The 23,170-nt window shown below is 40.4% G+C and overlaps 3 protein-coding genes across 9 annotated transcripts in view; 2 read left to right on the top strand and 1 right to left on the bottom strand.

Annotated features, from left to right (window-relative positions):
• The first annotated feature begins 96 nt into the window (after positions 1-96).
• On the top strand, positions 97-5,943 carry LOC104923435 (polyubiquitin-C). Of its 4 annotated transcripts, none has more exons than XM_027273339.1 (3): positions 97-215; positions 780-1,920; positions 5,645-5,943. In XM_027273339.1, the coding sequence occupies exons 2-3, from the start codon at positions 788-790 to the stop codon at positions 5,883-5,885; spliced, it is 1,374 nt and encodes a 457-aa protein (XP_027129140.1). In that variant the 5' UTR covers positions 97-215; positions 780-787; the 3' UTR covers positions 5,886-5,943. The 4 variants fall into 4 exon arrangements, with proteins under 4 accessions (XP_027129140.1, XP_027129143.1, XP_027129142.1 ...); XM_027273342.1 differs by having other exon boundaries at positions 780-1,925; positions 5,416-5,943; XM_027273341.1 differs by lacking the exon at positions 5,645-5,943 and adding an exon at positions 1,923-2,093 and having other exon boundaries at positions 100-215; positions 780-1,238.
• Positions 5,944-7,867: 1,924 nt separating this feature from the next.
• On the top strand, positions 7,868-17,298 carry p2rx5 (purinergic receptor P2X, ligand-gated ion channel, 5). Its single transcript, XM_027273626.1, has 12 exons — positions 7,868-8,215; positions 9,845-9,995; positions 10,243-10,314; positions 10,400-10,475; positions 11,939-12,023; positions 12,196-12,276; positions 14,241-14,382; positions 15,185-15,318; positions 15,411-15,504; positions 15,592-15,657; positions 15,738-15,826; positions 15,930-17,298. Exons 1-12 carry the CDS (start codon positions 8,085-8,087, stop codon positions 16,186-16,188), a joined length of 1,380 nt encoding a protein of 459 aa, XP_027129427.1. The 5' UTR covers positions 7,868-8,084; the 3' UTR covers positions 16,189-17,298.
• Positions 17,216-23,170, bottom strand: part of emc6 (ER membrane protein complex subunit 6) — a 7,302-nt gene continuing 1,347 nt past the window's right edge. Inside the window, exons 1-2 of one of the 4 annotated variants that reach the window (XM_010736521.3) lie at positions 20,286-20,452; positions 17,216-17,994 (exon numbers count right to left, since the gene is read on the bottom strand). In XM_010736521.3, coding sequence (XP_010734823.1) covers positions 17,621-17,953 — 333 coding nt within the window. In that variant the 5' untranslated portion in view covers positions 17,954-17,994; positions 20,286-20,452 and the 3' untranslated portion in view covers positions 17,216-17,620. Of the gene's footprint in view, positions 17,995-20,285; positions 20,453-23,170 lie in introns of those variants that run through there. The other 3 variants (XM_010736522.3, XM_027273627.1, XM_027273628.1) reach the window with 3 other exon arrangements.

Below are 23,170 nucleotides of genomic sequence, written 5' to 3'. Positions count from 1 at the left end.
GAACACCGCTGAAAAAAAGTGAAATTATATCGAATTGGCTCCCTTTTGGGTTAGTGGGAACTACTTTCAACGCGGATGGATATCGGCAGATGACGTATGCAACCTGGGGTGTATATATACTACAGTCGCCCTCACTGCGGTTAGTATTCTTCAGAGAAAATCCACAAGAAGTAATTCAACGTCAGTGTACGCGAGATTTACTGCGTCTCAACAACGTAAGTACATTTTTTGTCGTCTTTAATGTTATATTAGCGTTATATGTCGACGGTTATACTTTTAATTTGTTTGGCGATCCATTGTTTTACAGCTTGATGTTGGCCTAAGAGAGTTGTCGCAAATGTTAACCGTCTCAAATTGAGGTTAAAAATCGTTGTTTCGGTCTGTGAGCGTTATATTGTTTATTCAACGAGTTTAAACGTCGATCGTTTCGTCTTCGGATTCGACGAAACCGAAAGGCAGCAGTGGTTGGGGTGCTGTTAGCATTATAGCAATGACTCAACACTTCCAGTATCCTCCATTAGCGTCAGCTGAACAAAAGGAAGGTCAATATGATCTCAAAATGGCGCTCGGATTGAAATGGCTGCGGATCTACCGACAATTGAAAGCTTTACATTCATATCCTCTTATTTTGTGATGTGAATATAACTACTTTTAAGCTTTACAGACCATAACATAAACTGAGTTTCCATTAATTTCCAATAACCGTAAGCATTTTCTAACTGTATTCAAATGGTCTGTTTTAATATATTAATAAAGTCCTTTATCTCAATTCTACATAGGTTTAAACATGCAGATCTTTGTCAAGACCCTCACTGGCAAGACCATCACCCTTGAGGTCGAGCCCAGCGACACCATTGAGAATGTGAAGGCTAAAATTCAGGACAAGGAAGGCATTCCCCCTGACCAGCAGAGGCTGATCTTTGCCGGCAAGCAGCTTGAAGATGGCCGCACCCTGTCCGACTACAACATCCAGAAGGAGTCCACCCTCCATCTTGTCCTGCGTCTGAGGGGCGGTATGCAGATCTTCGTCAAGACCCTCACTGGCAAGACCATCACCCTGGAGGTCGAGCCCAGCGACACTATTGAAAATGTCAAGGCCAAGATCCAGGATAAGGAAGGCATTCCCCCTGACCAGCAGAGGCTGATCTTTGCCGGCAAGCAGCTTGAAGATGGCCGCACCCTGTCCGACTACAACATCCAGAAGGAGTCCACCCTCCATCTTGTCCTGCGTCTGAGGGGTGGTATGCAGATCTTCGTCAAGACCCTTACTGGCAAGACCATCACCCTGGAAGTCGAGCCCAGCGACACCATTGAGAACGTCAAGGCCAAGATCCAGGATAAGGAAGGCATTCCCCCTGACCAGCAGAGGCTGATCTTTGCTGGCAAGCAGCTGGAAGATGGCCGCACCCTTTCCGACTACAACATCCAGAAGGAGTCCACCCTCCACCTTGTCCTGCGTCTGAGGGGTGGTATGCAGATTTTCGTCAAGACCCTCACCGGCAAGACCATCACCCTTGAGGTTGAGCCAAGTGACACTATTGAGAATGTGAAGGCCAAGATCCAGGACAAGGAAGGCATTCCCCCTGACCAGCAGAGGCTGATCTTTGCCGGCAAGCAGCTGGAGGATGGCCGCACCCTCTCCGACTACAACATCCAGAAGGAGTCCACTCTCCACCTTGTCCTGCGTCTGAGGGGCGGTATGCAGATCTTTGTCAAGACCCTCACCGGCAAGACCATCACCCTGGAGGTTGAGCCCAGCGACACCATTGAGAACGTCAAGGCTAAGATCCAGGATAAGGAAGGCATTCCCCCTGACCAGCAGAGGCTGATCTTTGCCGGCAAGCAGCTGGAAGATGGCCGCACCCTCTCCGACTACAACATCCAGAAGGAGTCCACCCTCCATCTTGTCCTGCGTCTGAGGGGCGGCCAATAAATGATTCCATGTTCTCCAGATTAAGCTTCTTTCGCTCAACTCAATGTGCTATGTATGACATGCTATAAACATGCTGTGTTGAAGCTGTTATTAGTAAATTGTTGACCTTCAAGTGACCAAAAGTTTAATGCACATCACATAAATAAAGACTTCAACTTAACCTTCTGGTGTTGTACATTCATTGTGCAGATCTAGGTCTACTATTATCTACAGTATGAAAGAAAGTCCTATCTACACCATAATAAGGTGACAGAAGCTGACTTAACATAGATTTCTCTGTAGTAGAAGAACTCTCAAGACTTCCTTTAATGAATGCTACTTAAAACTACAGTAGATTGATATCAAACTTGCATATGCACATAAAGCAAATCGTAACTTGGATAATGTTAAGCTGCAAAATTGGTATGAGTTCTAATACAAAACCTAATTGAATGCAACTTTATTTCTCAAACCAATCTGATTGTATAAATCATCTTGGCTATCAGTCACATTTAATCTGAAAGTACTTAAGTGTAACTTTGTCAGCAAATTATAGTCTTAGAGATCTCCAGTGTCTAACCACCCCTACTGTGCAATTTCACTTACATACCCTCAAACATAACGCATAGGAAGGTAACCAAACAAGCATCTTCGTCTCCACATTGATAATAAACAGCTGTATTGTAGTATGCTGGCCAAAACCAGCACATTTTGATATGATGCATGTAAGTAGGTATGTATCAATAAGTTAAAGGTTTAATTGAGCAGCAACACCATGAATGAGCTGCAATGTTCCTGCAGAAGGTCTATAAAACTGGAGGTCAGTCTGCAGAACTCTTGGAAAGGTAGAAAGGATTTCTATTCACGTGGGCACAGCGCCATCTATTGACAACCTAGAAGTTGATGTGTTACATAGAGAATATATAAAGGAGGTAATGGCAAACAACTCAGAAGAGATCATCTTAACCAAGGAGTATAAAAATGGGATTCAAGGAGGACCAGGAGAGGAGGAAAAAGTAGACAGACTAATTGGTATAAATGTCACTGGTTTGATCTTGGCACAGAAAAACATTAGGACAAAGACATTCCCTTACTAAGATGGAAACTGTTTTTAGCATAAGGAAATGTCCTTTGTCCTAATCTAGAACAGTTGACAATGTATGCTTGAGTGGTCAACAACAGACAAGGAACAGTATTTTTATATTAACAAGTGATAAACTGCACATTTATATCAGCTTTTAGTACAAACATACTGTCAGTTGCCTCATGTCCTGGGCGTCAGCAGGCAGAAAGGAGCTGAACGTCTCTCCCCAAGCTGAGGCATAAAACACATTATGTATTAAAAGTCAGGAAAACATCAAGTAGATATATTCATACATAGAAATGAGGTGAATGTGTGGAGACTCAGATAAAAATCCCACCCAAGTCATAAGAATACCTACATTTGAACCCACAAGAAAGACTACGTTTAGGAATCATACTACAGCCTCCAGTGAGGAAAGTACTGTGGATTATGGATATCATGAGGATTGTACTGTGGTATTTACTGTCTAATCCTAAACCAAACTGGCTCAGCACTGGATCATCATCTGGATAATCAGGTGTGAGCTGTTTATCCTGCCAAAGGCATTCATCTCATAGCACCACTGACACAATCTGCTTTCATTCTGTGCATCAGGATCAGGTGAATGTATGACATGAAAGACTTTATTAAATTCTGACAACATGCATCATATACAGAATATTTCCCAGAGCAGCTGTAACAGAAAATAATCCAAAAAAGCAAAGGAAAATCTAGTATATTATGTAGGCCCATCCTCTTGACCTGTTTAGCTCTTGACCTCATAGTTTTTTAACTGCCTCATACATCATTCTGTTTTGTTTAGTCATGAACAGACACAAGGTCTTATGGTCTATTCATGTTCACATGTTACTAGTGTCTTAACCACGTGACCGCATATCAGTCATGTCTCAAGCAGTTAAGATAATTGTGTCTTTGTGCACTTTATTATCACGAATAACTATTGTGAAAGCAACTTTCAGGTTTATTTATCATGTGTAGATTAACACAGGGTATAGAGTTCAATGAAATAGGGCAACTCGGCATAAGAACACTAGTTGCGGCACTACACATAAAGGGTAAAAAATAAGCTAAGGAAATAAAATACAATGCAACAAAATTAAGTTAAAAAAAAACTGTAGTGATATAAATAAAATATAACACAATAGAATAAGAAATAGATAGATAGATAGATAGATAGATAGATAGATAGATAGATAGATAGATAGATAGATAGATAGATAGATAGATAGATAGCGTGTGTGTGTGTGTGTGTGTGTGTATGTATGTATAAGTGGTATAGATGTGAAAAGGTTGTATCAAAGTATATACAAGTATTAGAGAAGTATTACCGTATAAATAGATATGAATGTACTATATAAATAGCATATAGTAACGTTATTTAAAATATATGAAATAGTTTTAAAAACTGTGTAACAAATCTGTATAGTTTTAATTAAACAGTCAGTTAAAGCTAAATATCTCATTGTTTACCTACATTAACAGCAGCAATCTTTACATTTTCTTCCGCCAATTCAAACAAATATTGTTTATTTTATCAGCAAACTGGATTATTGTTCTTGTAGTTTTGTGTGTATAATCTAGATAAATTAAAACCAAATTTATCAGCTAAACCCATTAACGGTTTAAAACTACATATATATATAGGCCATGTTAGAAGTGGGGAACTATTTTGAAGTGCGGATGAATACAGCTGGGTGACGTGTCCCCAGTATAAATGAGCCCGGCGTCGCCCTGGCAACTGTACAGTCAGTCAAGAGGGAGGCGTTATTCGGGGAAGCCGCTAAAGCAACTGAAAAGCAAACCGTAAGTACAAATATTCGTTTAAAAAGTATCACTAATAATATTTATAGTCATCTGCTGTTGTTATTTTATTCATTTAAAGGTTCTATTTTTTACCACTGTCGTCCCTTTTTTCTTTTTTTGTAAAATATCCAGCTGCTTCGTAAACAAACGACTGTAAAAGCTAACGTTAGCCAGCCAGCATCCTGAACATAACGTTTATTAAACTAACCTGAACTAGTTAACCCACGTTACAAGTACATTGTAACTTATATCCATTAAGTCTGGTTGAACAATAGCCCTCAAAGACGTTTTCTCACGTCAACAATGGGTACAACATTTCTAGCTGTATCGTCCATTAGCGGGTAACCTGAACAAAACGAAGGCAAACAACAATAGCTTATTTTAAAATGGCGCTGGTCCTCGAATCGCCGGCTTCCTACCAGTATGTTCATGTGACACAGCAGGAGTTAGCTCACAGTTATCACCTGTGCTAAGATAAAATGACTCATAATGCTTTTAACAATGTTATAATTTAGATGTACGATGTTATAAAGGCAGTATTTAATGGTGAGACCTTCTTGGTTTATCTCTAGAACATAAACAATTAGTAACAGTGATTTATCTTTTGTTTTAATAGGTGCAAACATGCAGATCTTTGTCAAGACCCTCACCGGCAAGACCATCACCCTTGAGGTCGAGCCCAGCGACACCATTGAGAACGTCAAGGCTAAGATCCAGGACAAGGAAGGCATTCCCCCTGACCAGCAGAGGCTGATCTTTGCTGGCAAGCAGCTTGAAGATGGCCGCACCCTCTCCGACTACAACATCCAGAAGGAATCCACCCTCCACCTTGTCCTGCGTCTGAGGGGCGGTATGCAGATCTTCGTCAAGACCCTCACTGGCAAGACCATCACCCTGGAGGTTGAGCCCAGCGACACCATTGAGAACGTCAAGGCTAAGATCCAGGATAAGGAAGGCATTCCCCCTGACCAGCAGAGGCTGATCTTTGCTGGCAAGCAGCTGGAAGATGGCCGCACCCTGTCCGACTACAACATCCAGAAGGAGTCCACCCTCCATCTTGTCCTGCGTCTCAGGGGCGGTCAATAAATGATTCCATGTTTTTTACCTGACAACGTAACCCAATAAAAGCTGAGATGAAACGATATGGCATATTTGTCTTGACTATGAATGTAAGATCAGATGGGTTTTCAAATCTTAGCTCACAGTGAGTTAAATTCCATTTACGATTACATGTGCAGATTTATTTTGTTTTATTTCAGTGGGTAAGGTCCTGTTCAATTTAATAAAATTAGGATGTTCATTGTCAAATCAAATGTATGATCAAACATACATTTATGATAAAGTTCTTCTTAAATAGTCAGTTCTTAAATGTTTTGAAGAGAACTAGGTGAAGGTTAGGTCTCCTTCCTTAAGTGCTGTTTTATTGTTGATCATCAAACTTCTGTGTCTTGTGCCAGTATGTCTCATCTCATCCTGGCATCAAGGAAACTTGAATACCTTATTGAACATCCCCTGTTCAAATCCCATAAGCCCAGCTACCTGGACTTGTAGTTTAAAAGCTTCATAGCATTAGGTCAAACTCCAAATGTCACTGTATTCATAGGTGTTGAGGGAAATGTCACATGGAACCAGTAGAGGTCACCAGCTTACTTGCAGATCTCCCACCCTCCGTGTCCATGAAGTTACGCTGCGCAAACCTATGGTTAAAAGTGAGAGTGCCTGTTTGTTTTGTTGGTTATGAAATCAACAAAACAAACGAAGCAGATGCTTTACAGATATCTAGAGATCTCTAGAGGATTGTGTTGTACCCGAAGAATCACACATTTATATTACTGATTCACCATGAACCAAAGGTCTAGACTGAGCCACAGTCAACTGCCTCACACCAAAGTATCTCAACTCAGATGAATCCTTCAGTAAAACAAGGCCAACACATAGTGTATCAGTTTACTGCAGTAATATTGTACGATGGAAGTCAAAGTGGAATGAGAGAAGATGGTGATGGAGGTGGCAGATAGGGGAGTTTTCAGTATCATTAAAGAGACAGCGGAAGGAAGGATGAGTTCAATCTGGATGGGGAGATTAGGCTGTTAAAGAAAAACAATGCCAAGTGTGCTGTTTTATATGCATAATGTGCGTCTCACTCACTTTAGAGTTTAGAGGTTAAGTATTACTGCAAATGTGATTAAGTTGTAAAAAACCTTTTGTGGTTCAAGAGGGAGCTGAAGTCTGATTAATTCAGTGTTGGTTGGTTTCTGAAGGCTACAAGAAAGAAGAAATAAGCAGCTGACCAGACTGCTGCAGCCACTTGATACTGGAAACACGTCAACAGCATAGACAGTATAAAACATGGATGTCGTATCCGTGACATCACCCACAGGTTTCTGAAGAAGCTCAGAGGGTGGTGGCTCTATCTATCTAAATAGGGGCAAAGACAAGGATCATCAGTAAACCTGAGACAGGCTTAATGAGCCATCTGTAATGGCACCTACCTGTCAATCAAAGCAACCACACTGTTAATTTGCAGTAAATTAGCTATAGATACCAAAACTGTTTTTTTGTACCAGGCTGTAAACATGTTTATTTTTGCTGTGAAGTTGGTCATTTTAACATAGGTGCTTATGGAGACTGAGTCATTGTGTAGCCAGTCTCAAGTGGCAGTTTGAGGAACTGCAGTTGCGTTCACTTCACAGCCACTGAGTTTCCGCTTACTTTACAGCCTGGTACAAAAAACAGTTTTGGTCTCTATAGCTAATTACCCCGTTCATGACAACTGTACTGAGGGTGAATTTATATATCACTCACCTGTTCACATTATATTAAGGCTTAAAGTTATGCAGAATTAAGAGTGTGGACTACCTCAACATATGTCTGTGTGTATGTATGTATTTTTGTAGATTATGTATGTTATTTTATTTTTATTCCTATATTTTCTTTTTCTTTTTCTTATTTTAATTTACTTTTTGTTGTTGTTATTGTTTTTTATTATAATATATATCTATATATACAGGCTCACTATAAATCAATGTGAATTTACACACACACTCACCGGAGTACACTTTCATACTTTGAGGCTCCCACATACACAAATTTGCTATCAAAGCAAACCCAAAATGAAGGTGTCCTCCAGCAGCTGTCAGTCAGAACAGACGGTGTCGGTGGTTTGCAGCCCCTCTCTCAATGGGTTTGCCCGCTGCATGACAAGTGAAGCAGTTGTAAACAGTATATATCAGCTGGGAGCCTGCGAGCTGCTGTCTCACTCGGGTTCACCGTGCAGGAGGAGGAATGGCAGGCTGGGGGGGCTTCTTCTTTTCTCTCCTCAACTACAAGACGGAGAAATATGTCATCGCCGAAAACAGGAAAATCGGAATATTATTCAGACTGTATCAGCTCGCCGTGCTGGGATACATAATCGGGTGAGTTGCAGCAAATCCACACGAACCTTTTAGAAAGTGATTCACAAAGTTAAAAATAGTTGAACTTGTCAAAGAGTTTGTTAAAGTGGCAGCGACACAGACTTTGTTTGCTTGTTTGTGGGTTGTTTTTTTTTATTGTGTGTGTGTGTGTGTGTGTGTGTGTGTGTGTGTGTGTGTGTGTGTGTGTGTGTGTGTGTGTATGTGTGAATTAATGTTCATTAATGTGTCACATTGCTGTAGAGGCAGGAGGTTCTGCTGTCCTGGCCACCCTCACTGTGTGATGTCACTCTGATGTATGTAAGAGAAATCATGAAAGCTGAGCAGGTGACTGGGACAGCACAGTGAGGGTTAATAGTATCTGGTTTGACCTTTACAACTGTTTGTAGAAGTTATTTCGATCTGTAAGATGACATGTTTAATGGCTGCAGAGTGCTTATAAAATCATATTTGGCTCCAAGGCGTGCACTGTGGCTTAAGGAGGGTCCTCACGTTCATATGCACTGACTATTTTATTGTGCATTTTATTTAATAATCATAATAACTTTATTTATATAGCACCTTTAAAAACAAAGTTTGACAGAGGAGCACAAACAGGATAGCCAGCCGGAAAGACAACAGAGACGAAAAAACTCAGGTCAAACAAAGGCAAGACAAATATTAAATGGTAAGTGGTAAATGGACTGTACTTATATAGCTCCTTTCTAGTCTTCCGAACACTCAAAGCGCTTTTACACTACGTATCTCATTCAACCATTCACACACATTCGTACACTGATGGCATTAGTTTGCATGGCAGCTAATATATTATGCCATATTATGATTCAAGAACACAAAAAAAGCCATTAAAAAAACACACAAAAAACATGACCATATAAAAAAATACAAGACAAAAGCAATTAGATAAACATATGAATTAACAAGACAACAATAAAAGAATAAAAACATACATACACCTCTTTTTTTCTCTGCTATGTAAACTGGAGTTAGACCAAGATCTGCCTTGAGGTGCCAGGACTACTGTCTGTCGAAATCAGTAAGAAACCCAGGGTCTGGATTCTGGACTAGCTGGAGGCAAGATAGTGAATGCCAGACAGGAGGGAGTTAGAGAAAGTGAGTGTATGAATGACTTTTTCCAGGTCAAAGTGTGAGAGGATAGAGTTTATTCTGCAGACGTGAAGGAAACAAGACTGGAGAACCTTTGCTGAAAAGGGACCATGGCCATTCTGAATGGAGCTGATATGATTTCTGAAGAGTTTGAGTTGTTAAGTTGAAGGGAATTTTGTGTCAGATCAATAAGACAAGTCTAAAACAGCAGCTAGGCTTCTCATGTCACCAGATCTCAGGGTGGAGGTACTATATATCTGTGTGTCATCAAGCGTAGCTATGTTGGCTGTTATGGCCAAGTGGAAGCATGTATCATCCTCAGATGCTGAAGATAGTTCAATACAGACCCAGTGGAGATGCATAAAATATTCTATGATGTAGTGTAGGATATATTTACACATTAACATAACTCCCTTCATCTGCCACATGTTGGCGAACACGCTTAATGACAAGTTATAATGTGTGTGCTGTCAACTCGGACCGCATTGGTCACAAATATCATACTCTGATATTTGAATGTCTCAGGTGGGTGTTTGTGGTGAAGAAAGGTTACCAGGAGAGAGAAGAGGCCATCCAGACCTCAGTCATCACCAAGCTTAAAGGGGTCACACTGACCAACAGCTCCGAAACAGGGCTTCACCTGTGGAGCGCCGAGGACTACGTCATACCACCGAATGTGAGTCTGTCTATCTATCTATCTATCTATCTATCTATCTATCTATCTATCTAAGATGTCAGAACATTCCCCACTTACGCTCTCCTGTCAAGAGAGATTATGAGGCTATTGGGTGTCTGTTTTAGTGGATATCATTAGCCTCAGCGTCTGTCTCAACAGATTTAACAATATTGAACTCCTCAGGAGTGTAATCTGTTTAACCTTTTGCTTCTCAATCACACTGTCTGGATCTAATTTTATTTTGTAGGGCGAGCAGGTGTTCTTCATAGTAACAAATTATATAGAAACCCCCAATCAGAGGCTTGGATTCTGTGCTGAGGTGAGTATATAGAAGAAGAGGAATCTCATTATTTGTTATGTTTTCTTTCACGCTAATATCTGCAATGGTTTGATTGATCTGACAGAGTTATAAGGTGCCAAATGGACGGTGTCAAAGTGATGATGACTGCGTGGAGGGGGAGACTGTAATAGCTGGCCATGGTGAGGATCATTCAATATGTTTTTCTAGAATGAACCTTGGACACATGGACAAATTTAACACGGGCACTAGATCTTTCTCATTTAATGAGATCTTCATGCCAAGAAGGAGAGGGTGAGGCAATGTGGTTGCAATCAGCAACTACACTGCGCTACATACTGTTTAAATGACTCATTTATCATTTTTTGTTTTAACAGTACACCCATTACCAAATGTATTATCATTGTCTTTATTGGTTTTATAACATAACAGCTCTGAATACAGCGCACGAAAATATAAGCCCCTACATGCCCATGCTCACTGTAGGTTCCACATCTAAAAGTCCACAAGACCACCTGTAAAGTAAAAAATTTTAAGAACAAGATAAGGCCTCCCAACTCCCTTTGCATGGGACCATGCAAAAGGACAAAACAAGTTCTACAACATTGCAAATATTACAAATGTAAATAAGATTTGCATATTTAAATGAGGCAAGATAGCAGCACTACATACAAACACACAAGAAACTGAATAGCTTTGGCTATCTCAACAGCACATCTGATGAGAGAAGGGAGTGTGTGAAACCATTGGGTGTTACAGTCTAATCATAACAAAAAAACATGATACCAAGAATAAAATGAAACGAAATACTAAAAATGAAAAACCTAAGAGAGGCATGATTTCCCCTATTCTGTATATGTAGCATATACAATGCAATTATTTCTGAAATGCAAATTCAATTCAGTCGTATTATCATTATAGTGAACTGCTGATTAGCAGAATGCAAATAAGTAGTAAACTGCAGTATAATATAACATATGGGAATGCTAAGTTATGAAGTATTAACATTCATGATGTGCACTTTAACACTGATATAAAGTTTAACACTATAAACACGTGCACTTTAACACTGATATAAAGTTTAACACTATAAACACACAATGTGAACAGTAACACAACAAACAACCAGCCTTACAACTCTAATATAAGCAAAACAACCTTACAGTTGCAGAGGGGGGTTACAATAAAACTAGTTTTTCAAGTTTCAAGTTTCAGGTTTATTTATCAACATTAACAGAGGGTCGACAATACAATGAAGTGTGATGGACAGGAGGAACCGGTCAGCTCAGTAATTAAGAGTGTGTAACAGATACTAAAATAGAATATGGAAAACAGGTTTAAATCCTCTATATACTGTACACGGTTGTGACAACTATATTAAAGTATTACTGTATAAATAGATAGATGGACATACTATATAAATACACTGTTGCCCATAAAGTTGGAATAAAATATTTTTACCTCTGTGACAATGTGATTTATTCTTGATAGATAAAGTGTATCTTCTCAAAACTTTATTATTGATCAATCTCTTTCAAACATGTCACGGTGAAAATTAAACCACAATTCACCTGATATGTATAAATAGGAATAAAAAGAGGAATGTGCCTGAAAACAAAATTACTCCAACATTTCTCTCCATTAGGTATCAAGACTGGCTTGTGTATGAACAGCACAGGGACCTGTGAGATTCACGCCTGGTGTCCTGTGGAATACAGCAAGAGACCCACGTGAGACGACCTTACTCTTTTGCAGAACTTTGGAAATTTGCCATTTAGTGCTACAACTCTTGACACTCTCACTCTGATCCCTCATAGGGGCCGAGATATTTCACAGGTTCTATTTATTACTAACGCAGCCTGTCAGCATCGCTTCTTTTTTTTATGTCTCTTTCATTTCCAGAGAGGCTTTACTGAGTGAAGCGGAAAACTTCACCATCTACATCAAGAATTTCATCAGGTTTCCAAAGTTTGAATTCTCCAAGTAAGTGGCTGTCGCCGTCAGTGGGGCTGATTGCTGCTGGGCCTATGGTTTTAAGGCATCATGACATAGGTCACAGAGTGAGCTGAGGGATATATACGTGTTCCAATGGCTGCTTGAAATAACTTTAGGGTGCAGAAAGATTTCTATTTATACCCGCCTGTGCATTGCACCCAGTGAGACAGTGAAACAGTCATCTGAGACGTCCTTGACAGCAGGCCTTGCCCTGGACAGGTGTCAGATCAGACGGGGGCTAGCCCAGGGAGCTGCTGCCTTTCTCTGCTGTTGTCTGTTTAAAGACCTGCAAGGAAACCAAGGAGATGCCACAAGCCATATATAATGGATAATTCATCAGTCAGGATCTTGTTCTAATTACACAGCCATCTCTTCAATGTTTCCTCACTAAGCTTGCTTCGTTTATGCTCAGTGGGAATTAGCTGGTAACACAAATCCGTCTTAATGGGTGTTGCTTGGAATGGCAGGCAACACTACACGTCTTACAGTATGGGACACATCCAGTTACACTGGAGTCAGAGGGTGTAGTGCTGTTTGTTGATTGACATACACATATTGTAGATACTGCTGTTGGTGTGTGGAGGAAAACTCTGGAGCGAAGTCGAAGACATTTCACTCAAAATTTAAACAAGGTTGGAAATGAAGTGCTGTGCATCAGGATAAATTCTGCATATCGAAGCTCACAGTTCAGTCAGAAATAATTATATTAAGAGTTAAGAGCTCGTCAAAGGCACTGCAAGAGGTTACAGTGGTTAAGCAGTGTTTTTTTTATAGACATGTATTTATTGAGTTTACAAAATTACGTTTTAATACATTTAACAAAGCATCTAACAGTCAAACTATAAAGGAATCCACTCCCCGCACCCCCAAGGAAAAATAAATAGTTAAAGTACTGAGGAAATTATAGTATCATAGTCACAGGATACTAAATCTTTGATGGTTGGGGTAATGGTGATACCAAGATATTTAAATCTGTTTGCTGCATTATTGAAAGGGTGGTTTATCACTGGATTTATTCACTCCTGCTTGTTCAGAAACATGATAAGAGGATTTTGTTTCATTTACTTTAAAGCCTGAAAATTTTCCAAATGTGTCAATTAAGAATTGAGTTATTTAGATATGTTAGAAGTAAAAGGGTGTCATCAGCATACATTACATTGTGTTTCCAAGCTTTCTGAGGATTCAGATGTATATAATATTTTATAGTAGATGGAAAAAGTATCATTCATTTCCTGAGGGTCCGTTGATATTGCTCCACTCTGAGTTTGAATTGCAGTAATTGCCCTGTCTGCATCCAATTTCTTTCTTTATTTTATTTTCTATTTTCTGCTTTCGATGTGGACAATTCCTCATATTGGCCTTTAAGTAACGTTAATTCTTGTTTTGTTTTTGTTGAGACATCCAAAAAAGACCTCTAATGTACGCCTTAAAGGCCTCCCATCTGACATTAGCAGAGGTCCTATCCATATTTGTATTAAAGAACGTCTCAATTTGTGCCTCTAAAAATTGCAGAAAATTCAAATCAGAAAGCCATCTGGGATGAAATCTCCATCTAGGAGTGATTTAATTACCCCCTGGGCTCTATATACAAGTGAAGTAAGCGAGTGGTCTGACAGTAGTATGCGAGTATGATGGGGAGAATAACAGGAGAATTCTAGTTTATCTGAGTTTAATCTCCTCCAAGGGTCACACAAGTTTAGATCATTTACATATTGTAACAGCTTCTTCCTACTTTGTATAAGAGAGGAGTCTACCCCAGATGATCGGTCCAATATGAGAAGCTGACAGAATTCTGTCACTTTTACTTGGCAGATCAGATGTCTCCAAGTCTGTTTCCATCTATCTAGCACTTCATCTTTTAACTTCATTGATTGAAATTCAACAATACATGATGTTCAAAGTGAAAATAAAGCTGTGGCATCTGTTTCGCATCTGCTGTATCCACCTCTTAGATCCAACGTCTTTGAAACCTCTGATGAAAACTACCTGAAAAGATGCTCCTTCGACAGAGAGGAACATCTGTACTGCCCCATCTTCCGCCTCGGGGATCTGGTCAGCTGGACTGGACATGACTTCCAGGAGATGGCACAGAAGGTAATAATGTAAAAATCTGTTTTAGCTGTTTGTGACTGCTGTAATGACTGCAGGGAAGCACACTTGTACTGTGCTTGAACTCAAAAAACAATTCATCATACCTATTACTGACAAGGACATGTGGCAGCTGTGTTGATGAGAATCAGAACTGAAGTGTCACTCTATGATGGTATATCTCTTGAGATTATGAGGGTGGAAAAACTGTTGTGGGAAATAGAGGAAGACAAACTGGTTCTGCAGGTGACATTTTTTCCCCTCTCCATGCTTCCAGTTGATAGATAGATGTAGATAGATGTAACTCAACAGAAGGTTATGGAGAAGGTTAGATTTCACATGACATGGGTGTGGGATTTCACGTGATTACAGACAACCTTTTCACACCTTACTTTTGTTGTCTTTGGCTTTGGCTCTTTTCACTGAGGACTTTTGACATGTCACAGTAGGAAAAACACAAGTGTAAATAATGAAATTGATGATGGTCAGTGCAGCGATTTCAGTTTCCTGGTGCTGTAACATTTAAACAGAAAAGTCATAGTTAATAACCCCTGCTTCTCCTATTTTGACTATTCAAATTCTTCTCAGCCTGTCTGTTTGTCAGTGTGCCTGCCTGATGTGAACATAGCCTACTGTTATTAGATCATACAAGTTAGCCAAGCATTTCCCAGCAAAGCTCCACCCGCCTTCATCAGCTAGAAAACATATAAAACATGTGTGTGGGTGTGCAAGGCCTGAATATGATGATGGGTAACAAGACGTGAACAAGTTTAGAAATATAAGCAAACTGTTTGTTTTTGTCCTTCAGGGTGGGTCTGTCGGTATTCTCATCGAGTGGAACTGCGACCTGGATAAGGACTCTTCACAGTGTAATCCACACTACAGCTTCACCCGCTTGGACATGAACTTAAACAACTCTGTCACATCAGGATACAACTTCAGGTGCGTCCTCTTAGGGAGTCCATCTGTCAGTGTCCTGCCTTCATTCTGTTTTATATTTGTCTTTAACACCTCATCTGATTTTTCTGTTATAGATATACGAGGTATTACAAGGATCAGAACGGGGAGACCTATCGCACTTTGTATAAAGTGTATGGGATTCGCTTTGATATAATGATCAATGGCCAGGTACAGCACTGATATGAGCGGTTATTTTGAAAAGAAATACAGGATTCTGGTAATAGACGTGCTTTAAGTGCTTGTATTGTTTTGCAGGCTGGGAAATTCAATATTGTTCCCACCATAATTGCCATTGGTTCGGGTGTTGCTCTGCTGGGTGTGGTGAGTAATTTACTACAATATTATGTTGATATGTCAGTGAATGATTGGTGTGATATTCCTCATAATTTTCTTTCTTCCAGGGAGCCTTTGCATGTGATATGATACTACTGTACTTGATGAACACGAGCTCCTACTACAGAGAGAAGAAGTTTGAAATCATCAACTTTAAGTATGACTGTTACACGAGCTGTCATGACAGATCTTTTTAAATCCATCAATTTTTGTCAATCAGTTTTCCAAAACCTTGATCTTGATATTGGCACATCTCTCAGGAAAGACCGGACCAAACTGAAGGATGGGAAGACGGGACACAGGGAAAAGAGATCCAGGAAACCAGGTGCAGACAAAGGGGCCGCCAACTCCTCCAAGAAACCAGAAGAAGCTGAACCTGCTCTGGAATCTTCTCCCACTGCAGAGGGCCAGCGGGGTCCCACCATTCCACGCAACACGGGACAACGGTACTCTGCCGTCCTCTCTACCCAAGGCGGCGGAGAGCCAAAGCATCACATCACTTTCTCTTCACTTAATTAAATACGCAGGCAGAGCAAGACAAATCACCCGCAGTGGGCTCAGTTATGTCGCAAGAGGTGGAACTAAAAGTTGGACTGATGTCTACTTCTCACTTATTGGCACAACTGCTGGCATGCCACTAGCCTGAGTGATGCTTGCCCTGACTGAAGATATGTTGGTCCAGAGAAATGTTAATAATCCGCACTGTGCAAACGAGGCCGGATGCTGATATAAAAATACATGATAAGGTGGTTTTTAACGGTGGCTAGTTTAGAATCCAGAGGTGGGATGTGGGAGATTACAACAGGTCCATGAATAGATACACAAAAGTACTGTGGTAATGCTGATGCAGATAGCAGAGTGATATTAAATTATTCATCTAAGAGATTTACTAAATGTTTGCCAAATGCTGATTTACAAATTGACAGAATTAATACTGTCTGTTTCATGTCGTATAATCGATTTGCTTTTTTGGGTTGTTGATCAGTCTAATTAAGCAATTTGAGTAATTTTTTTGTGATTTCATGGAATATCACAGCAAAAACACTACTAGACATGACAGATACATTAAGACTGTATGTACCTCAAGTAAAGGTAAAATAAACATTGTACACTATTAAAGAAATCATTTCTGCTAAGTCGATCAGCAAAGAAAACATTTAAATTAAATGTAAAGTCATGAGAAATTATTTTGTAAGCATGGGTTCTGTACTTGGAAGCGATTGAAAACGTGTGAACGGTCTTAACTGTATTTAGGTTGAGTGCTTCGTGTCCCCTTGTTGTGACAGCCATTTGAGCGTACTGTTAACACACTGCTGTATGTTAAGTTGGCCGTGCGATGGCTACAACACAATCTTATACACGACAGAATGTATTTGTGAAGCTGTGACGTCCCACTGTGAGTCTACTGCTGAGTGTTAATGAATGGTGCAAGATGCTTCAGTGCATGTTTCCATTTGTTGAATGGTCAAATGTAACTTGTCGTGTTGATTTCATGTCAACAAATGTCACTGCCTGACAGACAAACTGATTAATAATATATACAAACTAGTTGTACAGAGGTATTTATTTCAATCAGGTATCAGAGGTGTTTAAACACAGTATTGTACATAAAATGTAATGGCAAGTGTGTACAAGTGGTGTGTCTGTTTTGATCTATGTTACACTACAGCCTACATTATCATAACTGCTTTTATCCTGGTCTGAGCAAAGAGGAAGAGTTACAGATTAAATAAGTTCATAGTCACTGTTAAGTGTGGAACAGGAAGGAGAAGATGACATTTTATTTTGTGTACTATAATTGACACATCCTCCTTTTGATTAACAGTTTAAAATGGAAAAATTCAAAAATTCTTTCACTAAGGGCGTATCTACAAACAGCAGGACAGACAATATTATTGATTTACGTAGCATTAGAAAGGGTTAAATTCAGGGTTATTTGTGGCAGATCATTTTAGTACACATGCACCATCCCGTAGAGGAAAGTCCAGAACAAGACGTAAGTGAAAAGACCTCCGACGAGGCCCCCGGTGAAGAGCAGCCGTCTTGATTTAAAGCATTTGTTCCACCGCCGTCCGGCCTTGAGAATGAGCAACAGGGAGAGAAGGAACGCAGACAGGAAATAAAAAATAAAGCCATACAGTCCAGTCAGGCCCAGGATGCCGGCTGTTGCTCCGGACAGGGCTGATACGGAGGTGCGGCAGTAGTCCAGTACGGCGGCGTTGCCCCTCACAGCTACTTCACTGATGAACTGTGGTCCCTCACGCTTGGCTACAACTCCTGCCATCTTGGCTCTGGTCGGCAGGTACAGGTCACAGGTAGGTTCTGCTGTTTGAGTACGAATTCAGACAGTTATACATACAAAATACAATTTGATTCTACTTTGTACAACACAGATGCAAATATTGAACTTCTTCATCCACTACATTAATGTCAGAGCTATAGTTGCTTTGCAGTTAAGGATTTTATGTACAAAACCTATGAGATAATTATTTTATATAACCTATGAAAACACGTAAGGGTATATCTAGAGTTTGTGTTTGGTCTGTCTATTCTGGACTACTTTAGAAACCTGGCAGACTCCATGAAAGACCTGCTCTTTCTAAAAGGTACATGCGCACAAGTGAAAATATCCTTACGACTAGTATAATCCATATTTACCCAACAAATTCTCCTAAATCTTACACACTGTACCTTAAAGTGAGACTATTTTGAGTATTAGTGTTTATTCAAGCTACAAGTAAGAAATGCCATGAAGTTAATACATTAGAACAGTTCATTTCTAACTGTCCTTACAGATTTAACGCAATGCATTTGTTATACATTAACCAAGATGAGGAAAAACCAGACATTTATACTCCGACACTTAATACTTATAAACTGCTGATGACAACTAGTCAGCTATCACAGGTAGGTGCTGCTGTTTCAGGACAGATTCAGACAAATACCCTTCATTTTATTCTACTACTACTACTACTACTACTAGATAATAGATATGATCTCTAGATAGAGTGATAAATAGATAATAAGTGGACAATAACCGAACATCCCAATGGTAAATCATGACCGGCTGCTTGCACATTACTGTATCAATAATAATACAATGACAAAGCTGAACAGGGGCCACTATGCTGCATAATGACTACATTTGTTTATAATATTGGTATTAACTTTGAACCTTTATCTGGCGTATTAATTAAAGCTTATTCACTTCGGTGTCTATTCTCTGTACAGTCTCTCAAACACTAAATTATTTTAGAAAAGGTTTTAGACTTATATATCGTATAGTTTACTGTTATTGGTTTTACTGAACTGTTATTTGTACCCTGTGTATATAGTGTTAAATTGTATATCTTATAGCCGATAGTGGTAAAGTTTTTTTCTTGGGATGTTATGTTAAGTTACTTACTATCTCACTTACCGGTTTGGGAGCTGCTGTAACAAACACAATTTCCCTGCGGGGATTAATAAAGTATTTCTGACATGCTCTGTAATGTGCAACGTGCAGACGGCTTGGCGGATAGGAATGGTGGTGCCTAAGAAACTTATTCTCCTGACCTGCAAGTCCACCTTGTTTTGCACACTGGCTGAAAAAAATGCTGTCCATTATACAGTTGGAAAAGGACCTTTCTTGGCACAGTGTCACATCACCTGACAACCACAGGGACTCTGACTTATCTGGCTATATAACTATGTAGCACGTTACAAATGACATGTCCATGTAATCTGACCTTGCTCTGGAGATACTGATACTGCGACAACTTTGTCTGGACAGAATAGCTATCTTGTGAACTGTCTGGCAGCCTTTTTGTTTTGTTTATTTTTTCTCCTGTATGTCCTGTTACCACCACACAGTGGACAGACAGCGGAGCAGCTTCTCCCACAGGCTGCTACAGCTCCGCTGTCGAAGGGACAGATACAGGAAATCTTTCCTGCCACAGGCTTATACATTGTATAACAACAGCTGGTCATAATCTACAATCTACAGTCACTCACATTTCTCCCTACTTGTACATATCAACACTGCCAACTTGCTGTATATACCTCTGTACAATAATTTTATTTTACGTATTTACATGCTTTTGATTTTTATTATGTATATTTTGCTTTATAGTATATTTTTATTCTTTTTTGTCACTTGTCACTGGTATAATGCTGGCTGCTGCACTAAATTTCCCAGCTTGGGATAAATAAAGTATATCTATCTACTTACGGTCTTTTGAAAAAATATATAAAGTATTTAAATAAAGCATTTCTGATTTCGATAAGCGATGCCATCAAGTTGCTACCTACAAAGCGGCTGTTCACAGATTTAAGTCGGTAATGATTCGTTATATAATAAACAGAATAAACAGAAATCAGATCTGGACTCGTTTAAAACCCCCCGATGCTAAGTCAGCTAACACCTATATTAAAGCTCTGGTGACACAATTAGACACATGAACGGACTAGAGTAAGTCAGTAGAGCCTTAAAAAAATAAAACATGTGATGCTGGTAGCCTGACTGCACATTAAACTTTGTTTATTTGATCATTCTCGTCACAAATCGGAGTTACCAGCCCGCAGCCTAGCATCGTTAGCCTAGCTCCCCTGGCTACTTAGCGACGGATGACTCTCACCGGAAACACTCGCAGGGACTCGTTGGCTCCTCACAGCTCGGCTACACGAAGCGCTTCACAGACTTGGATGTTGGATTGTGTTTTTTTTAAAGGAATGTCAGCTGATATGTCACAAAAAAGGCACATTCATTCTCATCTGGGTGACACTCCTGGACAAGAGTCGGCCATGCCCTCCACGCAGTGCATCACGGGAGGGAACGGCGTGAATTATTAGTGATCTGTCAGTCGCGAACGAGCCGTTCAAAGAGCCGGTTCAATTTTTACTTTGGGATATTTCAGTACAAAGAATGTATTGAGTGATTTAAAGTGATAATGTGTACACATCGAATCATAAGTCAAGACGGTGTTAAGTTGGGTGAGGTATAAGTGGTAAAATGAAGCCGACTCTTCTTGTAAGCTGAGTCAAATGACTGACTCCCTAAAAAGAACCGACTTCCCATCACTAGGCGTTATAGCCAGAAGGAGCCGCCGGTGTGGTGGCGTTCAGTAACACAAAGAGTAGGAAATTAGACAATTACCGTTATGTTACGTTAGGTTACGTACTATGTTGTTTTTATTTATGTATTTCTGTTTCCACACACGGGCCTATATTAATAAATAAGTTTATGTATTTGTGTTTTATGCTTTAAAGCCCTTACAGAAGTTAGTTCGTTTACATGCAGCTAAAAAGTTTCCTTTCCTACTTTCCTGTAGCAGCATGTGCTCTGTCATGAGGATGGGCGTCAGCTGAGAGGCAAAGTTCACCGAGTCTCCAGCCGTAATGTCCGCTTATATCCTCGGTGTAGACGTCGGAACCACTCGTTAAAAGCCGTTTTATAGAAACTGGCTCCAAAGCGGTGGTTCGGGGTCACGCATTGCCAACTTCGTCGATATCTCGATGACAGCGGGATAAAGGTGAGTGTGTTGTTCACGTGCTTACACTAATGGTTTTGTCCCGTGTGTAACCTGGGTTACCTTTCCAATGCCACGCAGGCTAAGGAGCACACACCGGCCGGATCATAGACACTCTGAACCGGTGCATCAGCCTGCTGCCTGCGGACAAACTGAAGCATGTCAGCAGCATCGGCTGTCCGGACAGATGCACGGAGTTTTATTCTGGAAAGCAAAAGGGCGTAAGACTACTACTACACCTGTTTGCATGCATCCATCCATGCTGTCCTTTCACAACACCAACAATTATGTAACAACGGATGTGATGCAGTGAGTAGTCGTGCAGAAAGAACGGATTTCTTTTGTTATTGTAATGGCGTTGACCCTCTACATGTGATCGTGCAAAAACTTGTGATTCCAGCCCCAATATGTGCTCAGCATACATTTAAATAAAGAGGGGCTCCAGTTCAGAGCCCTGACAGAGAGGTCTTCATATAAGGGCCCTAAGGCTAATTGGTGGCCCCTACATATCCACAGTCTGTACGACTCTTTAATATTATAGTGATCCACTTCCAGATATGATGCTCCTGCTTCTCTCTATTATATTATTTATTATTATTATTATTATTATTATTATTATTATTGTTAGTAGTAGTAGTACTGGAGAAAACCCACATTCACACTTATGGGCCATTTTAGAGTCACCAATTAACCTGCATCTCTTTGGACTATGGGGAGGAAGCTGAGGGCAGGACATGCAGGTTAATAGTGACCCTACATTACCCGTAGGGGTGAATGAGAGTGTGAATGGTTGTTTGTTTCTGTGTCACCCTGTGATGAACTGCTGACTTGTTCAGGTGTACAACCTCTTGCCAGTGCCAGCTAAAGATAGCCGTCCTGATGAGGAAGATCCTATGTCTAACTGTGTTGCCCTCTGCTGGTTGCATTGAAAACCTGATATGAAAGTAGGTTTGTGCAGAAAATATATGAAACTGGGAGTCAAGATAGACTTATTTTGTTATGTTTAAACCTCGCAGGTTGTGATTGGTCCAAAAGAGACTTCTTCACAGCCGGAGACACCAGTCAGCTGATCACCTGGCAGGATGGGCGCTGCAGCAGTGACTTCTTGTCGTCTCTCCAGCACAGACTCACATCTCAGTGTAGCCACAGGGTTTGGCTGCGCAACAATTCTGGTACATGAGACACAGGTCAGCACGTACTTTTTATAACTCCATGTAGATCTTAATGCACACTTTGTTGCACAAAAGTGAACCGTAAAGATGTTTCACTGCAGGCCCGAGTTCCTTGAAGACTTCACAGTCGCAGGCACCATCCAGGACTATGTGGTTCAATGCTGTGTGGTTTGGGTGGGTGTGTGATGACACCCAGAATGCAGCCAGCTGGGGTTTCCTTCAACACTTCCTTCAACCAGTGGAATACAGACATGTAAGTTAAGAGCACAACTTCCTGTGTTAAAAAACACATTTCTGTGCCAACAACATCTTCTTCAGTTCAAGTACTAAATGCATGAAACAGTTTTCTAACTTGTGCATGATTAGTGTTAACTGCAATCACAAACGTGTAGAGTTTGTAGGCATAACCTACGTAACAACCACTGTGTGTGTGTGTGTATTTGTGTGTGTGTGCGTGCAGGCCCAGTCTAAGGGTCCGGCTTCCCTTTGCATCTGCTTCCTCACGTGTGCCATCTGGTGCTTGGCGGGACAGACTGCTCTGACTGGCATGGTATTCCGTCTGGTACCCAGTAGGGCCGCCCTGTGGAGACTTCCAGTGTTCTGTCTACTCCTGCATGAGTGCACAGACAGATGCAGTGAAACAGGGAGTCCAGCTTCCTCTGATAGTCTGATACTTGATAGTCCATACACTTTAGATGGAATAACCCATTACAGCAGTGCCATGACACCGTTCTGCATCCATTAGATGTCTTCTACTACTGCACCATGATAATGCTTCACTCAGTGATCTGTTAAGTAGTTCTATGACACACAGTGTCTCTT

Source organism: Larimichthys crocea, chromosome XXII (assembly GCF_000972845.2).
Source record: "Larimichthys crocea isolate SSNF chromosome XXII, L_crocea_2.0, whole genome shotgun sequence".
Taxonomy (NCBI): domain Eukaryota; kingdom Metazoa; phylum Chordata; class Actinopteri; family Sciaenidae; genus Larimichthys; species Larimichthys crocea.
Note: the sequence above shows the minus strand (reverse complement) of the source record. Positions and strands in the feature narration are given on the sequence as shown.

Bases quoted from the DNA above. Each gene is read 5' to 3' on its own strand.
- LOC104923435 (XM_027273342.1), top strand. From the start codon at position 788: ATGCAGATCTTTGTCAAGACCCTCACTGGCAAGACCATCACCCTTGAG. The intron at 1,926-5,415 runs GCCAATAAATGA...TTGTTTTAATAG, and splicing joins TGTCCTGCGTCTGAGGGGCG to GTGCAAACATGCAGATCTTT.
- p2rx5 (XM_027273626.1), top strand. From the start codon at position 8,085: ATGGCAGGCTGGGGGGGCTTCTTCTTTTCTCTCCTCAACTACAAGACG. The intron at 8,216-9,844 runs GTGAGTTGCAGC...TGAATGTCTCAG, and splicing joins GTGCTGGGATACATAATCGG to GTGGGTGTTTGTGGTGAAGA. The intron at 15,827-15,929 runs GTATGACTGTTA...CACATCTCTCAG, and splicing joins TTTGAAATCATCAACTTTAA to GAAAGACCGGACCAAACTGA.